Source organism: Sus scrofa, chromosome 5 (genome assembly GCF_000003025.6).
Source record: "Sus scrofa isolate TJ Tabasco breed Duroc chromosome 5, Sscrofa11.1, whole genome shotgun sequence".
Taxonomy (NCBI): Eukaryota; Metazoa; Chordata; class Mammalia; order Artiodactyla; family Suidae; genus Sus; species Sus scrofa.
In genome coordinates, this window is record NC_010447.5 from 42,641,479 (window position 1) to 42,665,784 (window position 24,306).

The following is a 24,306-nucleotide window of genomic DNA, read 5'->3' on the forward strand; positions in this document are numbered from 1 at the left end:
TCAAACTTGAAAAGAGAGAAAGTGAGGGTACAGACTACAGTAAATGATGGTGTGTATGCATACATATCTTCCAGGAAGAACATTATTCAAATAATTGAGGTTCATTCTCTTAGTCCACCACCCTGGAGGGTTTTTTTATGTGTCTACCAGTGGTAGTCACGATTCAGACCACGCAACCCCCCCATCCAAATCCTCAAAGAGTAGGGAGAATTGTGGAAGGGATGACAATGTGGAGATGGGATGGATTCAATTTTTCACCTTTCAAAGGAGTAATAACTAGTTGGCAAGCCCTTTCTGAAGAAGAGAAAGTCAGAGGAAAGAGCAGGGTAAGAAAGCCATAGCCAGGGTTTCCGTTGTGACTCAGCGGGTTATGAACCCAACTAGTATTGGACCTAGGTTACATCCCTGGCCTCCATCAGTGGGTTAAGGATCCTGCATTGCCGTGAAGGTATGAGGCTCAGAACGGGCATTGCTGTGGCGGAAGACAGCAGCTGAAGCTCTGATTAGACCCCCAGCCTGGGTACTTACCCTAAATTTTTTTAAAAAAGCAAGCAAGCAATAGCTTTGTGAAGAGCAGAGTTCAGGGTCTAATTCCTGTTGCCTTATCAGCCTCCGATTGTACCTGCAGGGAGAGCTGATAAAATCAAACGAGAACACTGCTGGGGAACTGGAGCGCCTTGGCAACTTTACACTCACCTGGAAAATGTCTGGATAAATTACAGTGGGTCAGGGAAGGGAAGTTGTCAATTGCAGTCCTTTCAGAAGTCTCAAATCTTTGTAGATATTGAGTTGTGTTGTTTACCCCCCGCCCCCGCCCCACTGAGTTGGCACCAATTCATTGAGGAAAGATGTCTTGTGAATGGGGCTGAGAGCTGGGGGAAGGATTAAAGGACTAGGATTTTTTTTTCTTTCTTTCTTTTTTTTTTTTGGCCGCCTCTCAAGGCATGAGTAAATTTCCAGATCAGGGTTGGAACCACCGTCACAGCAGAACCCAAGCTGCAGTAGTGACAACATCGGATCCTTAACCTGCTCCACCACAAGGGAAGTCCAAGGACTAGGATCTTAAAATGAGATAGCCATCTGTACTTGTCACAGTTTAAAATATGTTGATGGTCCAGACCTTTGTGGAAAAGATTTCAGAGCGGCCGTTAGCCTTTCCCAAAGCTGCATTTCTTTCTTTTTAATTAGGATAGGTAGCATCCCATTTAGAGGGCTAAGGTAGCATCCCGCTCTGAGGCTAAGCCTCTTGTTGGCTGGCGGAGGCCGAGAGGCGCGTGTGTGGGGTCGCCCCAGCTCCGCAGCCTGGGCAGGCTGGCACGAATCCCGCCCGCGCGCGGCGCTCAATTCCGAGCCCGCTGGGAGCGCGCGCACACAGGACCGAAACGCGCGCTCCCGCCCCTTTCGCGCGCGCCCTCCCCGCCGCGCCCCCGCCCCACGCACCGGTCCTCCGCGCCCCAGCGCTCCCTGCGCTCCCACAGCCCGTGTGCCGCTCAGCTGACCCGCGGGCGCCAGACGCCGCGGCTCCCAGCTTACGAGAGCAGCTGCGGCGGCGCAGGCCTCTCCCGGCGACACTCCCCCTGTGCGCCCCTCCCCCACCCGTCACTGGGATCCCGAAGGATTGGGCGCGAGCTCGCGGCCGCTTTCCCGGCGCCGAGCGAGGAGCGAGGCTGCGGTGACGAGCAGTGGCTGCGCCGCCATGGGCGCGCCCGGGTCGCCCTAGGACGGGCGCGCGGAGACCGAAGCCGGAGCGGCAGCCTCAGCAGCTAGCCCTCCCGAGCTGCGGCGGCGGCGGCGGCGGCGGCGGCGGCGGCGGCGGCTGGAGCAGCGCCGCCGGGATGAGCGGCAGCGGCGCGGCGCCCGGTCCGGGCTCGGGCTCCTCCCCGGCCGCCTGCCGCTTTGCGCACTACTTCGTGCTGTGCGGGATCGACGCGGACAGCGGGCTGGAGCCTGACGAGCTGGCGGGTAAGGCCGGGCTGCGGCGGCGCCGTGTACTCCTCAGGGACGCGGGGGACGCTGCGAGGACGCGCGGGAGGCGGGGTACGGGCTTCAGACAAAGTCAGCTCCCGGCGGCGCTTGCTCTCCGGCCGGCGGGGTTCTGGGGCCGCGATTTAATGACATTGTTATTTATTCCGCGTGCAGGGTGCGCTGCTGAGCCCTCGGGCGTCCGCCCAGGGTTTCGCCTGGCGGGCGCGGGGTTATTAATAACAGTCGCGGGGGCAGGGGAGGGGGCGGCTCCGAGGGCACGGCCTGGGCCGAGCATGCCGGCCCCCTCGCCCGCAGCTGCTCGCGGAGGCAGCGGGTGAATCACCGGGCGCGTGAACTCCCGGCTTCGCTGCGCTCCCGTGGCTCACCCCCCGCGCCGCCCGCCGCCCCGGCTGCGAAGTTTCAGCCCCGGCACGTGACGCGGCGCCCGGGCCCCCTCGGAGAGGGGGCGTGGGAGACCGCGGGGCCGCGTCCCCCCAGGCGGCAGTGACCCGCGGGGCGAGCGCCAGGCTGGAGGCTAGTTGGATTTCATCCTTAACTGTTCCCGGTCTGCGCCGCCTCGGGTTCTGCGATGACGGTCGAGTCACCTTTTGGAATCCTGTCGTTTTGGCAGTGTCGCAGGAGCTGTCGACGATCTTTGGACGCTTGGGACCCGGCATGATGCCTTGTTGATACTGCTTACACTGTTCCGAGTTTAAGTAGTTGAATATAATTCCCCTCAGTTGGGTGCACCGTGTGTTGCTGCCTGGGCTTTCCTGGAGGGGCATAGGTCGGTCCTCTCGACTCTTTTGATGGCGCAGTGCAGGGCTGAGCTGGGGATCGGAGATGGGAAAAGAGGCGGTTAAAGGATGGTGGTGGAGGGGGCGGGGGTGAGTGCGCAGTGTTGGGAGGAGGCGGGAGAAAGGACTGATTTTATTTTTCACGCCTGTTTCTTTCTGCTTGTCTTCTTGGGATCTGAATCTGGATTTTTTTTTTTTAAACGGGTGAGACAAGTGACATCTACCGCCTGAACTTTATCTGTGTCAGTGTTTAAACACTTAGGTCATAGCTTTTCAGAACAGCTTCTTTTGGACATAGCATTCCTTCTTGAGTGCACCAATGTGTCTTATTATTTTTTTCTTTTCTTTTTGGAGGGGGTACTGGAAAGAGTGTATTAAGTAATAAACAATAGTAAACAAAACTGTTCAGCCTTAAGGTACAATACCCATCAGTCCACCCCTTAGCTAAGTGAATATGTTGTTAGTTTCACAGCAAAACATTTTCAACCAAAACTATGTCTAGTTTTACTTAAATTTTTTTTTTTTGGAGAGGAGGAATGAGTACCAGGTTTTCCTGTATGTGTAACTATATAATCATGTTATTTTTTCAGTTAAGATTTCATGTACATATTAAGAATGGCTTTGTTAAGTGCTATGAAGTTAAAACAAAAAAAAGGTTTGCAGAGGCGTTGGAGGGATTCCTCTTTTGGGATTGATGAAGGGACTATTTTATTTTTGTAGAATCCCCCTTTTCCCTAACATTTCCCCAAGCTCTCGTGGCACAGGGTCACTTGGAGACCTTCTGTCAGTGGTGACTGATGACTAGAAAAAGCCTGTGTTTTTTCCTTCTTTATTTCAAGTCTATATGCCTAGTAAAACTAAAATGACACTTGTAGGTGTGGCCTGGGACTCTTTAGACATCCTGCAAATGGCTTTAACAAAATTGAACAGTAAAAAAAAAATGTTAATGCAATTTTTTAGATACAAACTGGCTTATTATGCAGTAGTATGTGTGGGTGATTGTTTGGGCTTTCTGCTTCTCATAATACTTGGTGTTTTGGAGTTCCTGTCGTGGCTCAGTGGTTAACAAACCCAACTAGCATCCATGAGGACACAGGTTCGATTTGACCCCTATCCTGGGAACCTCCATATGCCCTGCGTGTGGCCTAAAAAAACAAAAACAAACAAATAAACCAACACAAAGAATAAAAAAAAAAAAGGAGTTCCCGTCGTGGCGCAGTGGTTAACGAATCCGACTAGGAACCATGAGGTTGCGGGTTCGGTCCCTGCCCTTGCTCAGTGGGTTAACGATCCGGCGTTGCCGTGAGCTGTGGTGTAGGTTGCAGACGCGGCTCGGATCCCGCGTTGCTGTGGCTCTGGCGTAGGCCGGTGGCTACAACTCCGATTCAACCCCTAGCCTGGGAACCTCCATATGCCGCGGGAGCGGCCCAAGAAATAGCAACAACAACAACAACAACAACAAAAGACAAAAAGACAAAAGACAAAAAAAAAAAAAAAACAAAAACAAAATAAAAAAAAACACAAAAAACTTGGTGTTTTGAGATAACAATCAATTTTGCTTTTGTCTTTTTAGGGCTGCACCTGTGGCATATGGAGGTTCCCAGGCTAGGGGTCTAATCAGAGCTGTAGCCGCCGGCCCAAGCCACAGCCACGGCAATATGAGATCTGAGCCACCTACACCACAGCTCAGGGCAATGCCAGATCCTTAACCCGCTGAGGGAGGCCAGGGGTCGAACCTACATCCTCATGGATGCTAGTCTGATTTGTCTCTGCTGAGCCATGACAGAAACTCCATGTAGTGCTTTCTAAAGAACATTCAACCAACACAGCCAAGGAGCAGGATCTTGTAAAATCAATTTTGTGTGATAACTATTTCATTATTTCATTCAACAAATAATTCTGAAAGCCTTTAGGTGCAGATCAGGGTAGAGGTGTAAATAAAACTGTCAAGAATCCCTACCATCATAGAGCTTATATTTCTTTATTTCTTTTTTTTTTGTCTTTTGTCTTTTTAGGGCCACACCTGTGGCATATGGAGGTTCCCAGGCTAGGGGTCTAATCTGATCTGTAGCCGCCCACGCCAAAGCCACAGCAAAGTGGGATCCGAGCCGCATCTGCAACCTACACTATAGCTGATGGCAATGCCAGATCCTTAACCCACTGAGCGAGGCCAGAGATCAAACCCGAAACCTCATGGTTCCTAGTCGGATTTGTTAACCACTGAGCCACAGTGGGAACTCCGAGCTTACATTTCTAGTGTAAACAAATAACAAAAACTCATAGTTTGTCAGAGGTTAATAAGTGCTATGAGGAAAAATAAAGCAGAGAAATGAGGATAGGGCAGTGCTGGCAGAATGGTGGGGTTATGTTTTTTAATAAAATTGCTATAGAAGGTCACACTGATAATGTGATGGTATTTTTTTTTTTTTGTCTTTTGTTGTTGTTGTTATTGTTGTTGCTATTTCTTGGGCCGCTCCCTCGGCATTATTGTTGTTGTTGTTGCTATTTCTTGGACCGCTCCCGCGGCATATGGAGGTTCCCAGGCTAGGGGTTGAATCGGAGTTGTAGCCACCGGCCTACGCCAGAGCCACAGCAACGCGGGATCCAAGCCGCGTCTGCAACCTACACCACAGCTCACGGCAACGCCGGATCGTTAACCCACTGAGCAAGGGCAGGGACCGAACCTGCAACCTCATGGTTCCTAGTCGGATTCATTAACCACTGCGCCACAACGGGAACTCCAATGTGATGGTATTTGAACTGAACCCTAAAGGAGGTGATGTAGCAACGCATGTGGATTGTCTCAGGGAACAGCATTGCCCGCAGAGGAAACAGCAAAGACTTGAGGTAGAAGAGTGCTTAGTTTAGTAGGTTAATAGCAAGGAGACCAGTGTGGTTGGAGCTGAATGTGGGGACGAATAGTAGGTATGATCATTAAGAAAGGGTAGGGGAGATTCTATAGGCCTCATGGACAACTGTTAGTCTTTTGCTTTGAGATGGGAAACTACTGGAAGGTTCTGAGCAGCGTAATGAGATCTGAAAAATTGGCCGTGGCTGTCATGTTGACGAGACTACATCAGGGGCAAGGATAGAGACTGACCAGTTAGGAGTCTCTTTTTCACTAATTGAGGTGAGAGATGTTGGTGGCTTGGACCAAGGCAATGGTAGTGAAGTGTTTAGAAGCTGGATGTATTTTGAAGGGAAAGCCAGCAGGACTTGCTGATGAATTGAGTAAGGGTATCCATATTCAAAGAAAGTAAGCAAAGATGACTCAAAGATTTTATGCCTAAACAATTATAAGCTTCTCTATTGAAATTGGAAGATTGGAGTTCCCTTTGTGGCTCAGCGGTTAACAAACCTGACTAGGATCCATGAGGATGCAGGTTCAATCCTTGGCCTTGCTCAGTGGGTTAAGGATGGCATAGGCCGGCAGCTGTAGCTCCAATTCAGCCCCTAGCATGGGAACTTCCATCTGTTGCGGGGGTGGCCCTAAAAAGCCAAAAAAAAAAAAAAGGTTGAAATTGGAAGACTGATGAAGATTGGAGAAGATTAATTCCACTTTGGACATGTTAAGTTTGAGATGCCCATTGGACATTCAGATGGAGATAGCAAGTTGGCCAGACATCTCTCAGGGGTCTAAATTTATTTTTACATATAAATCGAAAGTCGTGATATTGGGAGACATCACCCAGAGAGTGAGTATAGATAGCAAAGAAAAGAGGCTAAAGGACTGAGCCTTGGAGACGCTCCAGCATTCAGAGGTGGGGAGGATGAGGAGGAAACCACCATGGAGATTAAGTGTGGCTAGTGAGGAGAGGAAGACAAGAGAATGTAGTATCATGTTCCCTACTAACAATCTTCTTGACTGTTTCCACAGAGCTACATTTAGGGATCAGGAAACAAGGCCAGTGAGTTAGGCAAATTAGTCAGAAGGTTGTTTCTGTTTTGCTGCATTAATTTCAAAGTTAATGGTAGTTAAGTTTCTGTTTTACTTTTCTGGAACCCATCTATTTTTATCGCACTGTTTTTAGCAGATTATCATCCTGCCTGTAGAAGATCTTAATTGGCTTTTATTAAACATAAATTCTACCAATTGCTTTATAGACTTTTTCTTAACATATACATATTCCTAGAATTCACACTCTGCAGGTGGTGGGACATTGTTTTCAAATTAGGGAGACAAACCATATGATGAATTAAATAGACTGAAACCTTATGATAAAAAACTCTGCTTTACCAACAATGAAAAGACGTCTTTCATGTCAAGTACGTCTTTTTTTTTTTTTTTTTTAGTGCCACCCTATGACATATGGAGGTTCCCAAACTAGGGGATCGAATTGGAGCTTAGCTACTGGTGTATGCCACAGCCACAGCAGTGAAGGATCCCAGCTCACTCACCAGATCCTTAACCCACTGAGCAAGGCCAGGGATTGAACCTGAGTCCTCATGGTGACTAGTCAGATTTGTTTCCACTGTACCACAATGGGAACTCAAGTAGGTCTTTTAACAGCTGAAAGTAATTTAAATATATATAAATTAAAAATATTTAAAATAGAGGGTCTAGGAATTCTATGGTGGCACAGAGTATTAATGATCTGGTGTTGTCACTGCTGTGGCTTGGGTCGCAGCTGTGGCATGGGTTTGATCCCCGGCCCGGGACCTTCCACATTAAAAAAAAAAAAAAAAAAAAAATAGAAGACCTTGAAATTTTCTGTACATACTGATATACCAGTATTACCTCTTGTCCTTTCTCTACCGAATCTTAGTTGTTGTGCTTTTCCTATTCACTATGTATTTTCAAGATGTACTTTATCCTTTAAAAGAAAGCATCCCATAAATGTTAAAGCAGAAATGTTTAAATTTCCTTTAATTTTAAAGATACAGAAGGTTTCAAACTGATTCTTTATGGCATAAAGAAGAAAAGGAGGTATAAATAGAGGTATTTGGAATTAGTTGATGTGAAGGGAGGCAGGTGTCATTTTGAAATTTTCTTTTATGGGCTCGCATTTCCTTTAAGACCTAGATGTAGCAATTTATGTGGCTTGATTTACAGCAACAAATATTTCAGGCAGTGGAAAACTGAAGGATGTAATTAGATCTTTACTTAAGTAACATAAATATGCAAGCCCTCAAGAGGGAAGGGTCTTTGCCTTTCTCTTTCATAGTACATTATACATAGTACATAGTTTTTAATAAGTGAACGAATATAAGATTTACAAATGAGTCTACAAATCATGTGGTGACCAGAATATTCTTAAAGCGTTTCCATGGTAGCTTGGATTCACTCCTACTGGTAGATGAGGAAGTCAGATGGGTGAGATCCTTGCCATAGAGATCTTCCTTGGTGCCTCTAGCTATTTATTTTTAGCTTTGGTGTCTTGGGCATGGCTTCCAGAAATGCTTAGAGGCAGTGGAGACCATAGTCTAAATTCAAATATAAAATTTAATTGAGACTGACAGTATCATTACAGTAGTGCTGGAAGGGATCTTAGACATCATTTACAGTGAAGAAACCAAGGATGAGAGATTAAGGGTAGGTCTCAGAAATCACATTTGACCAGTGTAGACACCAGAGTGAAGCCCGGTTGTTCTAGTATAGGAAGCTCCATAGTTATTTCATTTTAAGCTCTGAAAAATAAAAAAGGTGAGCTTGACTCAAATTTGGCAAGTCTTTCTGGATTGCCCTTAATCCAGACTGAAAGTCACAGTCAAGACTGCTAAAAACCAGGATCTGGCATTGCCACAGCTGTGGCTGGGATTCTGTCCCTGGCCTGGGAACTTCCATATGCTACATGTGAGGCCAAAACAAAAACAAAAACGAAACAACAGCAACAAAACCCCCAAAACCTTGGCCAGGTGTACAGGCGTGGTAGGTAGGATCACAGTTGTTAGGTTTATTGACATCCCTGACCCACCATAGATTATGCTGGGGAGTTTGGAAGGTCTAGCCTGGTAATTGGGGGGCTGGGGAAGGATCAAATTCCATTCCAGTGGAGCCAAAGAAGATTCAAGGTCTAGTTGCTGTGATAGAGTGATAACTTGGTTTTAAAAATTCGTGGGGATTTTATAGAAAAATTCCGCCAGCAGTGAAGGGAGCTGAACCTCTCTATGGCAGCCCTAGGGCTTAGGTGTCTGCTGCATTGGGTAATGCAGGGTGAACCAGCATAGGGAGCTCAGAAGACCAGAGAAGACCATATGGTTAGGGGAAGGGGGGGAGGGAGGACCTAAGTGTCTTTGGAGGTGGAGAAAATAGTTAAAGAAAGGAAAAGAAAGGGAATGAGAGGAGAAAAAACGGGCTGGAGGAGGGAAAGTATGTACTATCCACTGCTGAGGGGTTGACACATTGTTCTGAAATTCCTGAGTATATCTTTTTGTTTGTATTGCCACTTCTGGTAACAGACAGTGTTGGAGCAATAAAAGTGAATGTCTAGAATACAGTGCATTGTTAGTCATAAATTCTATGGAACTCCATACAGAAGACAACATTTTCTTCTTCACTTTATTAGAGGGTAGATGTAGTTCCTACATAAGGTACTTTAATCAACTATCCTTCCAATTTTTTTAAAAAAGTACTTTAGGAAACAAGTGCCATATATCCAGATTCTTAACATTTTTGGTTGATAATGACCTAAATTTTGTTTTTGTTAAAGCCATACAGCCATTGCATTTTGGATGAATTAGTCAATGTTAAATGCTTACTGTGTGCCAGGTTGAGGTGTATATAGGTGACAGTCACTGTTCTGAAAGACTACAATAAAATAGCCGTAATAAAAGAACATTTATTCAGGATTTTCCACATGGTAACTAAGCGCTATGCTAAGTGCTTCATAATAATTACCTCATTTACTCCTGACTGCAATTTTAGGAGGTAGCACTATTTTCTGTATTTTACAAATGAGGAAACTGAGGCTAGGGAGTTTAAGCACTTTACCTAGGTTCATATAAGAAGTAAGAAACCTGGATTAAAAGTTTATCTGACACGCTCCGTACATGCTTATAACCACTACATTTGCTGCCTCCTTTAAGAACATATACTATATCACACAGATTATAAAATTTACCAGTATAGGGACCCTACATGGATAACCTTATAATCAATGAGATTATCTTTTAGCTCCTCTGTAGAGGAAAGATATTTAGAGGGAAAAGACTGGTCTTTATGACCTTTATGTCCTGACCTGGCTGGTCTCTTATAAGGCAGCACTGCCTGCATTCTTTCATTCATTTATCAAAAAAACAGAAGAGTATGGAGTTCCTGTCATGGTGCAGTGGTTAACGAATCTGACTAGGAACCATGAGGTTGCCGGTTTGATCCCTGGCCTTGCTCAGTGGGTTAAGGATCCGGCGTTGCCGTGAGCTGTGGTGTAGGTTGCAGACGCAGCTTGGATCCCGAGTTACTGTGGCTCTGGAGTAGGCCGGCGGCTACAGCTCCAATTAGACCCCTAGCCTGGGAACCTCCATATGCTGCAGGAGCGGCCCAAGAAATGCCAAAAAAAAAAAAAAAAAAAAAGATATTAGTATATCAGTATAAGGTACTTACCACACAAATAAAAATAACACTTTAAAAAATTTTTTTAATTTTAATTTTTGTCTTTTTACAGCCATACTTGCGGCATGTGAAAGTTCCTAGGTTAGGAGTTGGGGCTGCAGCTGCTGGCCTACGCACAGCCACAGCACAGCAACACCAGATCCAAGCAACATCAGCAACCTACGCCGCAGCTTGCATCCTTAACCTGGATCCTTAACCCACTGAGCAAGGCCAGGGATCAAACCTGCAGTCTCACAGACGCTATGTTGGGTTCTTAATCTGCTGAGCCACACACATGGGAACTCCAAAAATTTTAAACCTTTTTGTTCTTACTGGGTTTTATCATCTATCTTTTCTTTGCATAAATTACTTGTCCTTAGATAAGTTTATAGGGTTTTTTGTTTTTTTGTTTTTGGTCTTTTTAGGGCTGCACCCATGGCATATGGAGGTTCCCAGGCCAGGAGTCCATTTGGAGCTGTAGCTGCCAGCCTGTACCAGAGCCACAGCAACTTGGGATCTGAGCTGTGTCTGTGACCTACACCACAGCTCACACCAGTGCTGGATCCTTAACCCACTGATCGAGGCCAGGGATCGAACCCAAGTCCTCACGAATGCTAGTCGGGTTTGCTAACTGCTGAGCCATGGCAGGAACTCCTATGTGTTTATAGTTTTTAAAAGCATTGTTGGTTGTGGAACCATGGCTTGTGGAACCATGGCTGGTGGGGCAGTCAGTATAGTTGTGAAAGCTGGATGTACAGCCAGAAGCTGAGCTCCTGCCTGGGCCATTTACTTAGGATAGCTGTAGGCCTCAAGTGTTCTTATCTGTCTTGAAGGTGTTAAATGGGATGACTGATTTCTGAATTTACCATCCTTTTCTTCTATGGGCCTGAAATTATTTTTGGGTGAAATACTAAGTAATCAGGTTTTTTTGTTTGTTTTTTGTTGTTGTTGGTTTTTTGTCTCATGGAAGTTCCCAAGCTAGGGGAAGAATCAGAGCTGTAGATGCCTGCCTATGCCATGGCCACAGCATTGCCAGATCCGAGCCGAGTCAGTGACCTACACCAAAGCTCATGGCAATGCTGGATCCTTAACCCACTGAGCGAGGCCAGGAATTGAACTGGCATCCTGACGGATACTAGTTGGATTCGTTTCCCCTGTGCCACAAGGCAGTTCTAAGATTCAAATTCTTAACCCTGTATCTTAGTTTGTTCAGGCTACTATCACAGAATACCATATACTGGTTGGCTTACTAACCACAGAAATTTACTTCTCACAGTTTTAGAGATTGGGAAGTCCAAGATGAAAGTGCCAGCAGATCTGGTGTCTGGTGAGGGCCTGCGTCCTCCTTCAGGAAGCCCGCTTCCTGACTGTCAAGATCTCTCTTATATAAGGGTATGTGTGAATCCCATTCATGGGGCTCCACCCTCATGACCTAAGCACACCCCAAAGGCCCCACCTCCAAATACAGTCACGTTGGGGATTAAATTTCAACATAGGGATTTGAGGAGGGAACCAAATATTCAGTCTGTTCACCCTAGCCTTCGTGATCTGCTCTCTGCCTGTCTTTCCAACCTTTTCTGATTGGATCACTCTTTCCTGCTACATTGTTTTTCTTGTAGGTTCTTCAAGATAGCAAGCTTCTTGTCTCATGGCCTGTTTTTCTGTTCTCTCCCTGGAGTCCTCTTACCCTAGACCAGCATGGTCCATTATACGTATAGTGTGAGCTATATTAGTAATTATAAATTTTCTAGTGACCACATTAAAAAAGGCAAAAAAAAAAAAGAGCAGGTGATATTAATTTTAATGATGTATTTTATTTATATATCTAGGATATTATTCCTATAATCAATATAAAATTATTTCACATTCTTTTTTTCTTACTAAATCTTCAAAATTCAGTGTATATTTTATACTTACAGCACATCTCAGTAGGGACCAGCCACATGTTGGACAGTGCAGGCTTACGTCTTTGCAAGACTGGCTCCTCCTCCTTCAGGTCTTTGCACAAGCGTTGCTTCCTCAGATCAGCCTTCCCAGACCATTCTGTGTGAAATGGCATCCTTCCCACTCTCCCTACCCCACCCTTGCAGTTACCCAGCTTTATTTTCCTTACACTTATTACCACAGCACTTACTGATATCTGACAATATGTTGTGGATACATTTGCTTTCTTTTACTTTTTAATGTCAGTCTTCCCCATTAGAGTGTCAGTTCCTAGAGGGCAGGACCTTATCCCTCTTGTTTAGTCAGGGGCTAAAATAGTGCCTGGCCCATTATAGGGACTCACATTGGATAAATGAATGAGATAGTTTGAGATGGATAAATATAGAACTTTTCTTTTTGTTACCAGCAAAAAAGTTAGTATATATGATTAGGTGTGGGTTTTTAAACCTCTAAATGGACTAGAGTTTTTTTTTTTTTTTTTTTTTTCTTTTCTTTTCTTTTTTAGGGCCACACCTGTGGCATATGGAAGTTCCCAGGCTAGGGGTAGCTGCCGGGTATGCCACAGCCACAGCAACTTGAGATCTGAGCCACATCTTCGACCTACACCACAGCTCATGGCAATGGCAAATCCTTAACCCACTGAGCAAGGCCAGGGATGGAACCTGAATTCTTATGCATACTGGTTGGGTTCGTTACTGCTGAGCCACAATGGGAACTTCTGTTTGTTTTTTTTAAATGGGAAGCTTGAAATTGATCAAAAAATAAGAGAATGAATGAATGGTTATTTTTTAAAAAGGTACAATGGAAAAAAGGTACAATGGAAAAAACTTACTCAATTACTCAGTTACTCAATTTTTTATTTTTATTTTTTTATTTTTTGCTTTTTAGGGCTGCACTTGGGGCATTTGGTAATTCCCAGGCTAGGGGTCTAACTGGAGCTGCATTTTCCAGCCTACAGCCACAGCAACTCTGGATCCGAGCCACATCTGTGACCTACTCCACAGCTCACGGCAACACCAGATCCTTATCCCTACTGATCAAGGCCAGAGATTGAACCTGCATCCTCATGGATACTAATAGGGCTTGTCACCACTGAGCCACAGCAGTAACTTCTGAAAGCTACTATTTTTTTTTTTTTTAGGTTTTATTGGAGTATAATTGATTTACAAGGTTGTGGTAATTTCTGCTCTACAACAAAGTTATACACACATCCAAAAAAAGTTATACATATAGGAGTTCCCGTCGTGGCACAGCGGAAACGAATCCGACTGGAAACCACGAGGAGGGTTCGATCCCTGGCCTCGCTTTGTGGGTTAAGGATCTGGTGTTGCTGTGAGCTGTGGTGTAGATCACAGACTCGGCTCAGATCTGGTGTTGCTGTGGATGTGGTGTAGGCTGGCAGCTGTAGATCTGACTCGACCCTTAGCCTGGGAACCTCCACATGCTGTGCGTGTGGCCTTAAAAAGCAAAAGAAAAAAAAGTTATACATACTCACACAAAGTTAAATAGATATGCATATCCATTCTCTTTCATCTTCTTTTCCCACATAGATTAGCTCAGAATATTGGGTAGAGTTCTCTGTGCTATATAGCAGATCCCTGTTGGCCAGTCAGTCCATATATCTCAACACCTTCCATTCCATCGCTCACCCCCTAAAATTTCTTATATCTGTGATATTTATCAGCCTGTTCCTTCCCTCTCAAAATAAGCTATGACAAATAGATAATAAAATTAATAGCTTTTTTTTAGACACCAGTTTTTTTTTTTTTTTTTTTTTTTTTTGGTCTTTTTGCCTTTTCTAGGGCCGCTCCCGTGGCATATGGAGGTTCCCAGGCTAGGGGTTTAATCGGAGCTATAGCCACTGACCTATGCCAGAGCCACACAACTCAGGATCTGAGCTGAATCTGCGACCTACACCACAGCTCACGGCAACGCCGGATCCTTAACCCACTGAGCAAGGCCAGGGATTGAACTGCAGCCTCGAGGGTCCTAGTTGGATTCATTAACCACTGAGCCACGACGGGAACTCCTAGACACCAGTTTTATGCAGGCAAGCATGCAGGTACCAGCAAAGGTTTTTTGTTTTTGTTTTTTTAAGCAAACAGCATGTCTTATTTATTTATAAATTAGCACATAAATGCTCATAAATGATTTGTAATGTTTTGAAATTTCAGAAAGTGGCTGTTCTAAAAAGCACTGATAGCTTCAGTGGTGGCTTTAGAGGAAAATCCTAGGAAATTGCATTCAGTTTTTTTTCTTTATAGGTGTCCACATCAGTTTTGGGCATAGTCAGCCAGGACAGTTCTCTTTGTTCTTTTTTTTTTTTTTTTTTGTCTTTTTGCCATTTCTTGGGCCGCTCCCTCGGCATATGGAGGTTCCCAGGCTATGGGTGGAATCGGAGCTGTAGCCACCAGCCTATGCCAGAGCCACAGCAATGCGGGATTCAAGCCGCGTCTGCAACCTACACTATAGCTCAAGGCAACGCCAGATCCTTAACCCACTGAGCAAGGCCAGGGATTGATCCCACAACTTCATGGTCCTGGTCGGATTTGTTAAGCACTGCGCCACGATGGGAACTCCAGTAAAGTTTAATCCTTTGTATTTTTCCCCCCATTTATAGTTTGTCTTTATTGTACCTTGTGTAATGTTCTCTTTTGCTTAAGTGTTGACTTTTTAAGATAGCACCATCTAATAACCTCTTAGCCAGAGATTCTAAAAATTTTCATCATGAGGCAGTTTTCTATGTTACTTTTCGAACAGAATTCAAGGATAGCTGTTTTTTATTTAAAAAAATTTTTTTAAGGATAGCTAGTGAGGAGGTAAGGACTGAGAATTCTAGGAATAAAAATGGAAGTATTGGAGTTCCTGTTTTGGCCCAGCAGGTTAAGAACCCAACATAGTGTCTCTGAGGATGCAGGTTTGATCCCTGGCCTTGCTCAGTAGGTTAAGAATCTGGCATTGCCTCAAACTGTGCTGTTGGATCCAGTGTTGCTATGGCTGTGGCCTAGGCTGGCAGCTGTAGCTCGGATTAGACCCCTAGCCTGGGAACTTCCATATACTGCAAGTGTGGACCCCAAAAGGAAAAAAAAAAAAAAAAAAAGGAAAAAGAAAAAAAAGGAAGTATTTTATGCTCTGCTGTACATCATGAGGCTAGAAGAACATTGAAATAGTTGCTTTCCCCTCATTCCTGCACATTTCGCAAGAATCCATTTTGCAAGAATCCATGATTTTTACTAACTTTATTCTAAGTTTTGTAACTATCTCAACATGGATTTCTTTTTTTATAGTATAAATCTTTATTTTTTTAACACTAAAAATTAAAATCAAAACATTTTAAAAAGTATAGTTGCATTGCTGATTATAAGAGAAATGCAAATCAAAACTACCATGAAATACCACCTCACCCCAGTCAGAATGGCCATCATTAATAAGTCCACAAATAACAAGTGCTGGAGGGGGTGTGGAGAAGAGGGAACCCTCCTGCACTGTTGGTGGGAATGTAAACTGGTACAGCCACTATGGAGAACAGTTTGGAGATACCTTAGAAATCTATACATAGAACTTCCATATGACCCCGCAGTCCCACTCTTGGGCATCTGTCCGGACAAAACTCTACTTAAAAGAGACACGTGCACCCGCCTGTTCATTGCAGCACTATTCACAATAGCCAGGACATGGAAACAACCCAAATGTCCATCGACAGATGATTGGATTTGGAAGATGTGGTATATATACACAATGGAATACTACTCAGCCATAAAAAAGGATGACATGATGCCATTTGCAGCAACATGGATGGAACTAGAGACTCTCATACTGAGTGAAATGAGTCAGAAAGACAAAGACAAATACCGTATGATATCACTTATAACTGGAATCTAATATCCAGCACAAATGAACATCTCCACAGAAAAGAAAATCATGAACTTGGAGAATAGACTTGTGGCTGCTCAACAGGAGAGGGAGGGATCGGGAGCTTGGGGTTGTCAGATACAACTTAGAATAGATTTACAAGGAGATCCTGCTGAGTAGCATTGAGAACTATGTCTAGATACTCATATTGCAACAGAACAAAGGGTGGGAGAAAAAAATGTATACATGTAAGAATAACTTGATCCCCATGCTGTACAGTGAGGGGGGAAAAGTATAGTTGCTTTACAAACAAGGATTTCTTAAGCTAATGCCTTTTTTTCCTTTAATAAACTTGTATGTATTACTGGTGCAGAAAGTTAATTTTGAAGTAAATGACTTTCTTTAAATGACCTGGAAAGATAATGTGCTAGCACTATTGAGTCGGAAGTGGCTCCAGGAAATCACCTTTGTATGATGAAGCTATGAAAATGAACTGTGGTTGGTGATTTACAAACATTATCTTTACTCCTCACAATAACTGAAGTTATTGCTATCATCAGTTTACAGGTGAGGAGGCTGAGGTTCAGTGAGTTGTTGCCCAGAGTCATAGAGAGAGAAAAGGCCAAAGCTGGAATTGCATCCTGGTGGCCCTCTTCCACTATGCCTGGCTGCCCCTCAATCCTCCAGACCAACTATCTTCAACTACTGGGTGATGACAGCAGTGGGCCTGCCAGTTGTGATCTGGGTCCCCAAGTAATCATTAACAATATTTGAGGGACTTCCCACTGTGGCTCAGCAGAGGGGAATCTGACTAGTATCCATCAGGATGTGGGTTTGATCCCTGGCCTTGCTCACTGGATTGGGGATCCAGCATTGCCATGGGCTGTGGTGTAGGTCACAGACTTAGGCTTGGATCTTGAGTTGTTGTAGCTGTGGTGTAGGCCAGCACCTGTAGCTTCAATTTGACCCCTAGCCTGGGAACTTCCATATGCTGCAGGTGCAGCCCTTCAAACAAACAAAAAAGGCAAAAAAAAAAAAAAAAAAAAAAAAAAAAAAGTTGAAATACTGAGATTATAAATGGTATGTGCTTTTAAATTATCGGGATGAATTAAAGGTCTTCCCTCTAATGATGTCACTCTCGATTCCATCCTATGTGCTTTATGGGATGGTAGAGAAAGAGGTGGCATTACATGTACCATACCAGCAACTGTGGATAGCCCTACCTAGAATGGGAAACCTGTCTTGTCAGTGCTACTGCTAAGTTAATGCGGCTGCTACTGTGAATATTTTTCACATATTCACATCCTCTTAGGAATACCCCTGCAAAAGTAGTCTATTTACTTCCCTTTCTTGTAGATTTTTAAAAAAGTTTGTTCATAGTCCAAGGAGATACATGGGAGTATGTTTTTCAAAACTTAATGTGATCTAAATTATTTCTAGATACTTTTCTCAATTATAAAATGTGACAGTGTTTTGCAAAGGGCTTTTAAACTATAGACTACAATAAAAATAATGAAGTGGAATTATAATTTTAGAGTTATAGAATTTTAAAATTCAACCAGCTGTGGACTAGTAGGCTGAATCCTTAGCTTGTAGACCTCTTGGTTTTAGATAGTGAAACCTGGTTAATATATATTTCAGGTAAGAGTTCCCATTGTGACACAGCAGAAGTAAATCTGACCAGTAACCATGAGGTTGAGGGTTCGATCCCTGGCCTTGCTCAGTGGGTTAAGGATTCAGCGTTGCTAGGAGCTATGGTGTAGGTTGAAGACGAGGCCCAGATCCTGCGTGGCTGTGGCTGGTATAGGCCAGCAGCTGTAGGTCTGATTCAGCCCCTCTCCTGGGAACCTCTATATGCCACGTGTGTGGCCCTAAAAAGCAAAAAAAAAAAAAAAAAAAGATATTTTAGGTAGTTTGTTTTCCATATCCCAGAGGCCTTGTCCTGTAAATCTGCCTGTTTTGCATAATTTTCTTGTGTCCTGGCCTTGAGAATCCAGATCTCTGCTTTGAAGTTCCTGTTTCCTTGCTCTCCCTATCTCCCTCTTTTCTAGTACAACACAATCTTGCTGTCATTTATTTAACACAAAATTATTCTATAGTTTGAGGAAACATTCTTGTAGAAGTGACATCTAGATTAAGTTTCTGATAGCATGGCGCAAGTTTGCTCATAGCTTTTGTACCCACCCCTGATCCCTTCTCAAAGATCGCCCTTATTTTCACCTTAGTCCTCATGAAGTCCCCTCTTGTTGCTCTTTTGATTGTTTTTTTTTTTTTTTTTTTTGGCTAAGCTTGTCTGTGTTGTTAAAATCTCATAGTGAAGTAGGGGGATGCACTGAGGTTTTGGGATGGAAATGCTATAAAATTTGGTTGTGATGATTGTTGTACACATAAAAATGTAATAAAATTCATTGAGTAATAAACAGAAAAAAAAATCTCATTGTGAAGAAATTCTAAGATCTCATTGAATCCTCCAGTTACCTTCTTCCCCAGCAGAAACTGGGAAGAGTTTCTTATTTCCCTCAGCTTTTCAGATTTCACACTGTATGTTTCTAGAATCCCTTCATTTTCCTTCCTTTTCCTTCTCTCATAGTCCTTTGAGAAAACAGGCACAGTCTGGTAGATCAGCAGTTTTTTTTTTTTTTTTTTTTTTTTTTTTGGTCTTTTTATCTTTTTCTTAGGGCCGTACCTGTAGCATATGGAGGTTCCCAGGCTAGGGGTCTAGTCGGAGCTGTGGCTGCCGGTCTACACCACAGCCACAGCAACTTGGGATCCAGGCCATGTCTGTGACCTGCACCACAGCTCATGTCAGTGCAGAATCCTTAACCCACTGAGTGATGCCTGGGATTGAACCTGCATCCTCATGGATGCTATTCGGGTTCACTCACTGCTGAGCCACGAAGGGAACTCCGCAGTATTCTTTGTGTATGTTAAATGTATATGATTTTTTTTTTCTCCTGTAGATAAGGGCTGAAATAACAAGGAGAGATTGCTGCCCCTAGGCAGATGAGACATGAATTGTTTTGAGGGGAGTGAGCATCCTGTATTCATACAGTTCCCTGACGTGGAAATCTTCCCTGTTGTAAGAATCAGCACCCAGCATATCAACTGAAAGTCCATGAAAATGAGGTATTGACTTACTAAAGAAGAGTTGGAGCAATAGGAATTTATGACTGATTATAGGTTTAAAGCTTAATGGATGAAGAGTTCCCGCCTAGTGGTTAAGAACCTGGCACTGTCACTGCTGTGGTGTGGGTTTGATCCCTGAGCTGGGAACTTCCGCCTTCCAAAAAATAAGAGTTTATTGATGATTCACTTCTAGGACCACAGTGTTTTGCTTTGTTTTCTAAGTTTAATTTCTCTCTACCTTAACCCTGACTTTTACGGAAATTTAAATGGCTGGGGTAACAAGATAACATACCAGTTAAAAATGTTTCCCCATTTCCTATCTTAAGTGTATTCTTTTTCTTTATAAATACACTTTTGTCCAGATTTCAGAATATTCTGGCTCAGCTCCAGAAAAATGAGCTTTCCTACTTGACTCCATTTGCTTTGTGTCAATTGTTCATGAGAACAATGACTGTGATTTCACAGTTAAAACACAAGCATTGGTACTATTGAGGTGATTATGCCAAAATAGATTATTTTGTTTAGTTGTTCTCACTCCTGTCTGGCAGTGCTTATTTTTCCATTGGCAGTCCTAACTACAATTTTATTTTATTTATTTATTTAAAAATTTTTTTTGCCTTTTTTTTTTAGGGCCACACCCATGGCATATGGAAGTTCCCAGGCTGGGGTTGAATTAGAGCTGCAGCTCTAGCCTATACCACAGCCACAGCAATGCAGGATCCAAGCTGCATCTGCGACCCACACCACAGCTCATGGCAATGCCGGATCTGTGACCCCTGATTGAGGCCAGGGTTGGAACCTACATCCTCATGGATCTTAGTTGAGATCATTAATTGCTGAGCCACGAAGGGAACACCCTACAATTTGATTTTAAATAAATACGTGAAAGCCCTGTGTGCTCAAGTGTAAAATCTTGTGTATTCCTAATAGTGAAGGACTGATAGGCCTTGCTTACTCTGAACCATTTGAAAAGCATTTTGTCTCTGGTGGAAGGGGCCAGTGGGGAGAGTTAGTAAGTAAGCGTATGAGGGTGAAACCACGTAACTACACCTGCTATTCCAAAATCCTCTTTTCCTGACCTTGTTGATCTCTCTCTTACCCTCTCTTCTACATGCAACAGAGATATTATGGTTAGAGTGTGAGAAATGGTGTGGGGATAGCCAGACAAATGCCCTCAATTCTGGAGTCCCCCCAGATTCAATTGCACTAGAGGAGTCATTACAGAGTCTCCAGTACAAATGTTTAACAGATCACCTTTCCTCTTCTCTGGAGTGAAATCTCCTCTAAGTAGAAATAAAAATGTAGCTTTTTCTGAATGTGGCATAAGGCCAAGAAGTAGACATATTTTGTTGAATCATTAGGGGGCAGGGACCTTGCTGAGAAATGTTTGTTGACATGTATGCATATTTAGTATTTATTTCTGAGAGTGCCTCAGTGAACTCTGTGGAATAGATCAGGTGACAGCTTTTATCTGAAAGTTGTTCTTTGAGGGACAGCTGAAGCGTGCATTGGTGTGTGTATGTATGTGACAGAGATTGGTATTTTTTTCACTGGAGGGAAAGAAGTAACTTAGATTCCTTCCACTTAAAAATAAGGAACTCATAAAATTTGCTTTGGAACTTAAAGAAAATGGTTGTATTATTTTAGTGAACGTGATTGAATAGTTTTTGAATGTCTTCTAAAATAATGAGATATATAGCCTCCTCTCAAGTGTGGGAACTGTTTTGCACCCTGTTCCCCTGTTCCTTGACCTCTGCCTTTTGACCCTGCCGCTTTGTGATGAGATTATGGGCCTTTGAGCTTTTTTCCAGTAGACCCAGGTTTCCTTACACAGCAAGATAAAGCTTTAAGCTTCCTTAAAAGATGTTCTTAGCATTGGGGAGAACTTTGAGGTTTAATTGTGGGCATGAGTTTAATAATAAGTATTTTTTTCTTTAAAAAGTCTGTTTTTTCTGCCCAGAGTACCTGTATATTTTCCAATAGGAACTTTAAAGGTTTGTGGGTATGTATATTACTAAATATTTTTTCCCCCCTTTGGAGTAAAGTGTCATAAAATAATGGTGCTTATTTAGGCAGAGACTTTGCCTTTCCAGCATAAGGGAACCCAAGAAGATCCAAATGTCTGCACCCCGTTGTTGTGCCTTTAGGTATGAGATGTTAAAAACTGTGTTCAGAGGGTATCATGCAAGAGCAACAGATTGAATATTTTTGGAGAGAATCAGTACTTTAACCTATTTATCTTATAATAAACACTTTTTGGACACCTTACCAGATGCCTAAAATAGAGTAGGAAGAAAATCAGGGACAGACAAAAGGAGATGAACGCATTTAGTTTTGCTACTTGTTTGCATTAATGTGAGAGGTTTTTTTTGTTTGTTTGTTTGTTTGTTTTGTTTTGTTTTTGGAACAAGGGTAATATTAGTGTCAGAAATAAAGGTTTGTTGATTATCTATGTATTTTATTATTGTTTTGCATACTATCTTCAAGTTTATCCAGAAAATTAAGCATTTGCTCTGTTGCAGACATCTTGGTAGGACTTTCTGGGGAATGTCAGTTTTACACACTGTGAGAAGGATTTAATAATGAAGCTTTTGGACTTTGGGTTACATGGCAATTTCTTGCTACTGAATATTCCACAAGAAGTGAGGCTAAATGAAATAATTGGCTTGAAATAATAAAGGACAATAAATATTCTTTAAAAATATGTCACTTAAATTACAGAAGTAATATATGCTCAACTTAAAAAGTAGGGGATATATGATTATATTAAAGAAAACAGCAATCGTCTGTTATCCCAAAGGGTGGAATTTAAAATAAAAATAGAAGCTCTGATTTCTGGTCTCTAGTTAGAAGCCAACGTGACCGTTTTATAGAGGTGGTGTGGCTAAATGAGCTGAGCAGTAATCCGAGAAACACAATAATATTTTCTTTTGTCTAAGTAATTGCCACTGATTTAGTATAAGACAGCTGTGAAGATCTTTGTGATTGAAAGGATGAATGAATAAATAAAAGTGAGTTGTCTACCTTGGGTGTTTACTTTGAAGGATAAAAATTAAATCTCTAGTACTTAAAATCCTCTTAAGATCAGTAATTAAAATGAAATGGGAAAAGAAAGAGTAGCTTTGAATCTCAGGAATTTAACACTAAAATAATATATTAAAATTTTTTTTTCATTGTGAGGAGAAAGGAAAGCACTGGTGACAAATGAGGTGGGAGGACAGAGGAAAGAGAAGCTGGTGAGCAAAAGAAGCAACTCAGTGACAAATGAGATAAACTCTTGATCTCATTTTACTGGGAATCCAATTTATTTGTAGTCACATAGCAGAATAGAAATACATTTAGGTGGAGTAAGAAACTTCTGATGGGAAATGTGCTTGTCTCTCCCAGGTTGGGGCGGGGGTGGGGGTGGGGGGGAATCGTATTTTAGGGAGACTGAGTCTAGAAGCAGCAGCAGAACTGACACTCTCTTTCCCAGCTCCCTGGTGTCTCCCACCTGGGGGCTGTGTAAACATTTCAGGAGCATTGCTGAACAGTTCAGGCTGCAGAGAATGCAGAGTGCCTACAGTTTCCCTTTTCATGTAGCTGAATAATAAGAACAGGGACAATCTTTTGATTGTCTTGCAGTGTTTTGCCTGTTGGTGCTTTTAGATCCTTTCTGTAAATTGCTTTCTTCCTAGAAGATATGTCATGAAGGTCATATATTTAAACTAGCCAACCAACCAAAGACCTTAAGATTCTAAAGAAGGGATGCTTTTCATAGTAATTGGAAAACCTTGTAAAATGCTTCTTATTTTCTTTAAACCTGTCAATTTACCGTTGTGAATGTGATTTTTGTTAGTGGTGACAGTATAGTCTAATAAGTTTTGAATAAAGGAGGCAAAACTCTTCCTCCAAAAAAATTATTATTATTTTTTGAGGAGAGAGCCTCTAGTCTCTAACTAGAAGATTCTGGTTAGTTCTTATCTAGTCCTCTCTTATCTGGAGATTTATTGGAAGTTCCTGTTGTGGCTCAGCAGTAACAGCCGGCTAGTATCCATGAGGTTGTGGGTTCAATCCCTAGCCTTACCCAGTAGGTTAAGGAGTTACCATGAGCTGTGGTGTAGGTTGCAGATGCAGTTCGAATCTGGTGGTGTTGTGGCTGTGGCATTGCTGTGGCTGTGTGTAGGCTGGCAGCTGTAGCTCTGACCCCTAGCCTGGGAACTTCCATATGCTGCACTTGCGGCCCTAAAAAGCAAAAAAAAAAGGCATTATTTGCATTTTTTTTGTTTCTGTTTAGTTATTTTTTAGGATGGGCTGAATCGAGGTGAATTTTAGTTTATTCTGAGTACTCTTACCAGCACTAGTTCTTTAAAAATTTTTTTGAGAATATTAACACATTCACAAAAGAAAGTAGAGGGGTGAACCATGGGGAAGAGGGGGAGTTTATTTAAGCCCTCTTGTTTCTAGCACTGAATGTGTATACCTTACACATTTAAAAGAAATATGTAGACTGGCCTCCTTTAAGCATGTTATGGAGTGGAGGTAGATCAAAGAGGGCCTAAAAAATGAAGGAATTTGGCTGGTTCACATAAGTTTTTAGGGGTGGGAGTGAGGGTGATCAGGTATAGTTTAAATAGAGCTCTTGCTCTGGTTCACTGCAGTACTTTATGCTCCATCTCTCCCCAGTGTTGATTGACTTCCTCTTCAATTTGGCTTCCTTTGTGGTATTACAATGGCTTCATATTTACACATCATACCTTCCCTAGAGGAGATTGAACTTCCTTTCTCCATTCCCTATTCATGTTTGAAACAAGAATCTGTGACTTTGCTGTGACCAGACACTTTAGGGCACACTTCCCTGAGACCATCCCTGAACTATTAGTGTGGCCAGGGAAGATGGAGTTAAACTGTTTAGTGACCAGGTTGGGATGTAAACTACAGAGTTGCTTCGGGGGCTGTGGCTGATGGAAGGGAGCCTGTCTGAGTATTCACTAGACTGTGACATCAGAAAAGAGCCCCTCAGGTTTTGCACAGGGGAATGGCGTGCTCCAGGCTGTGCTCTAGGGATGTCACTCCAGGTGAGTAGAATAGAATTAAACTGAAATGAGACTAGAA

General features: G+C 43.0%; 1 protein-coding gene across 7 annotated transcripts in view; it reads left to right on the plus strand.

Annotated features, from left to right (window-relative positions):
* Nucleotides 1,198–24,306, plus strand: part of DENND5B (DENN domain containing 5B) — a 228,305-nt gene continuing 205,196 nt past the window's right edge. For 2 of the 7 annotated variants that reach the window (XM_021092090.1, XM_021092092.1), the window contains exon 1: nt 1,199–1,962. In XM_021092090.1, the coding sequence (XP_020947749.1) occupies nt 1,836–1,962 (127 nt within the window). In that variant the 5' untranslated portion in view covers nt 1,199–1,835. Of the gene's footprint in view, nt 1,963–24,306 lie in introns of all 7 variants that reach the window. The other 5 variants (XM_021092091.1, XM_021092094.1, XM_021092093.1 and 2 more) reach the window with 5 other exon arrangements.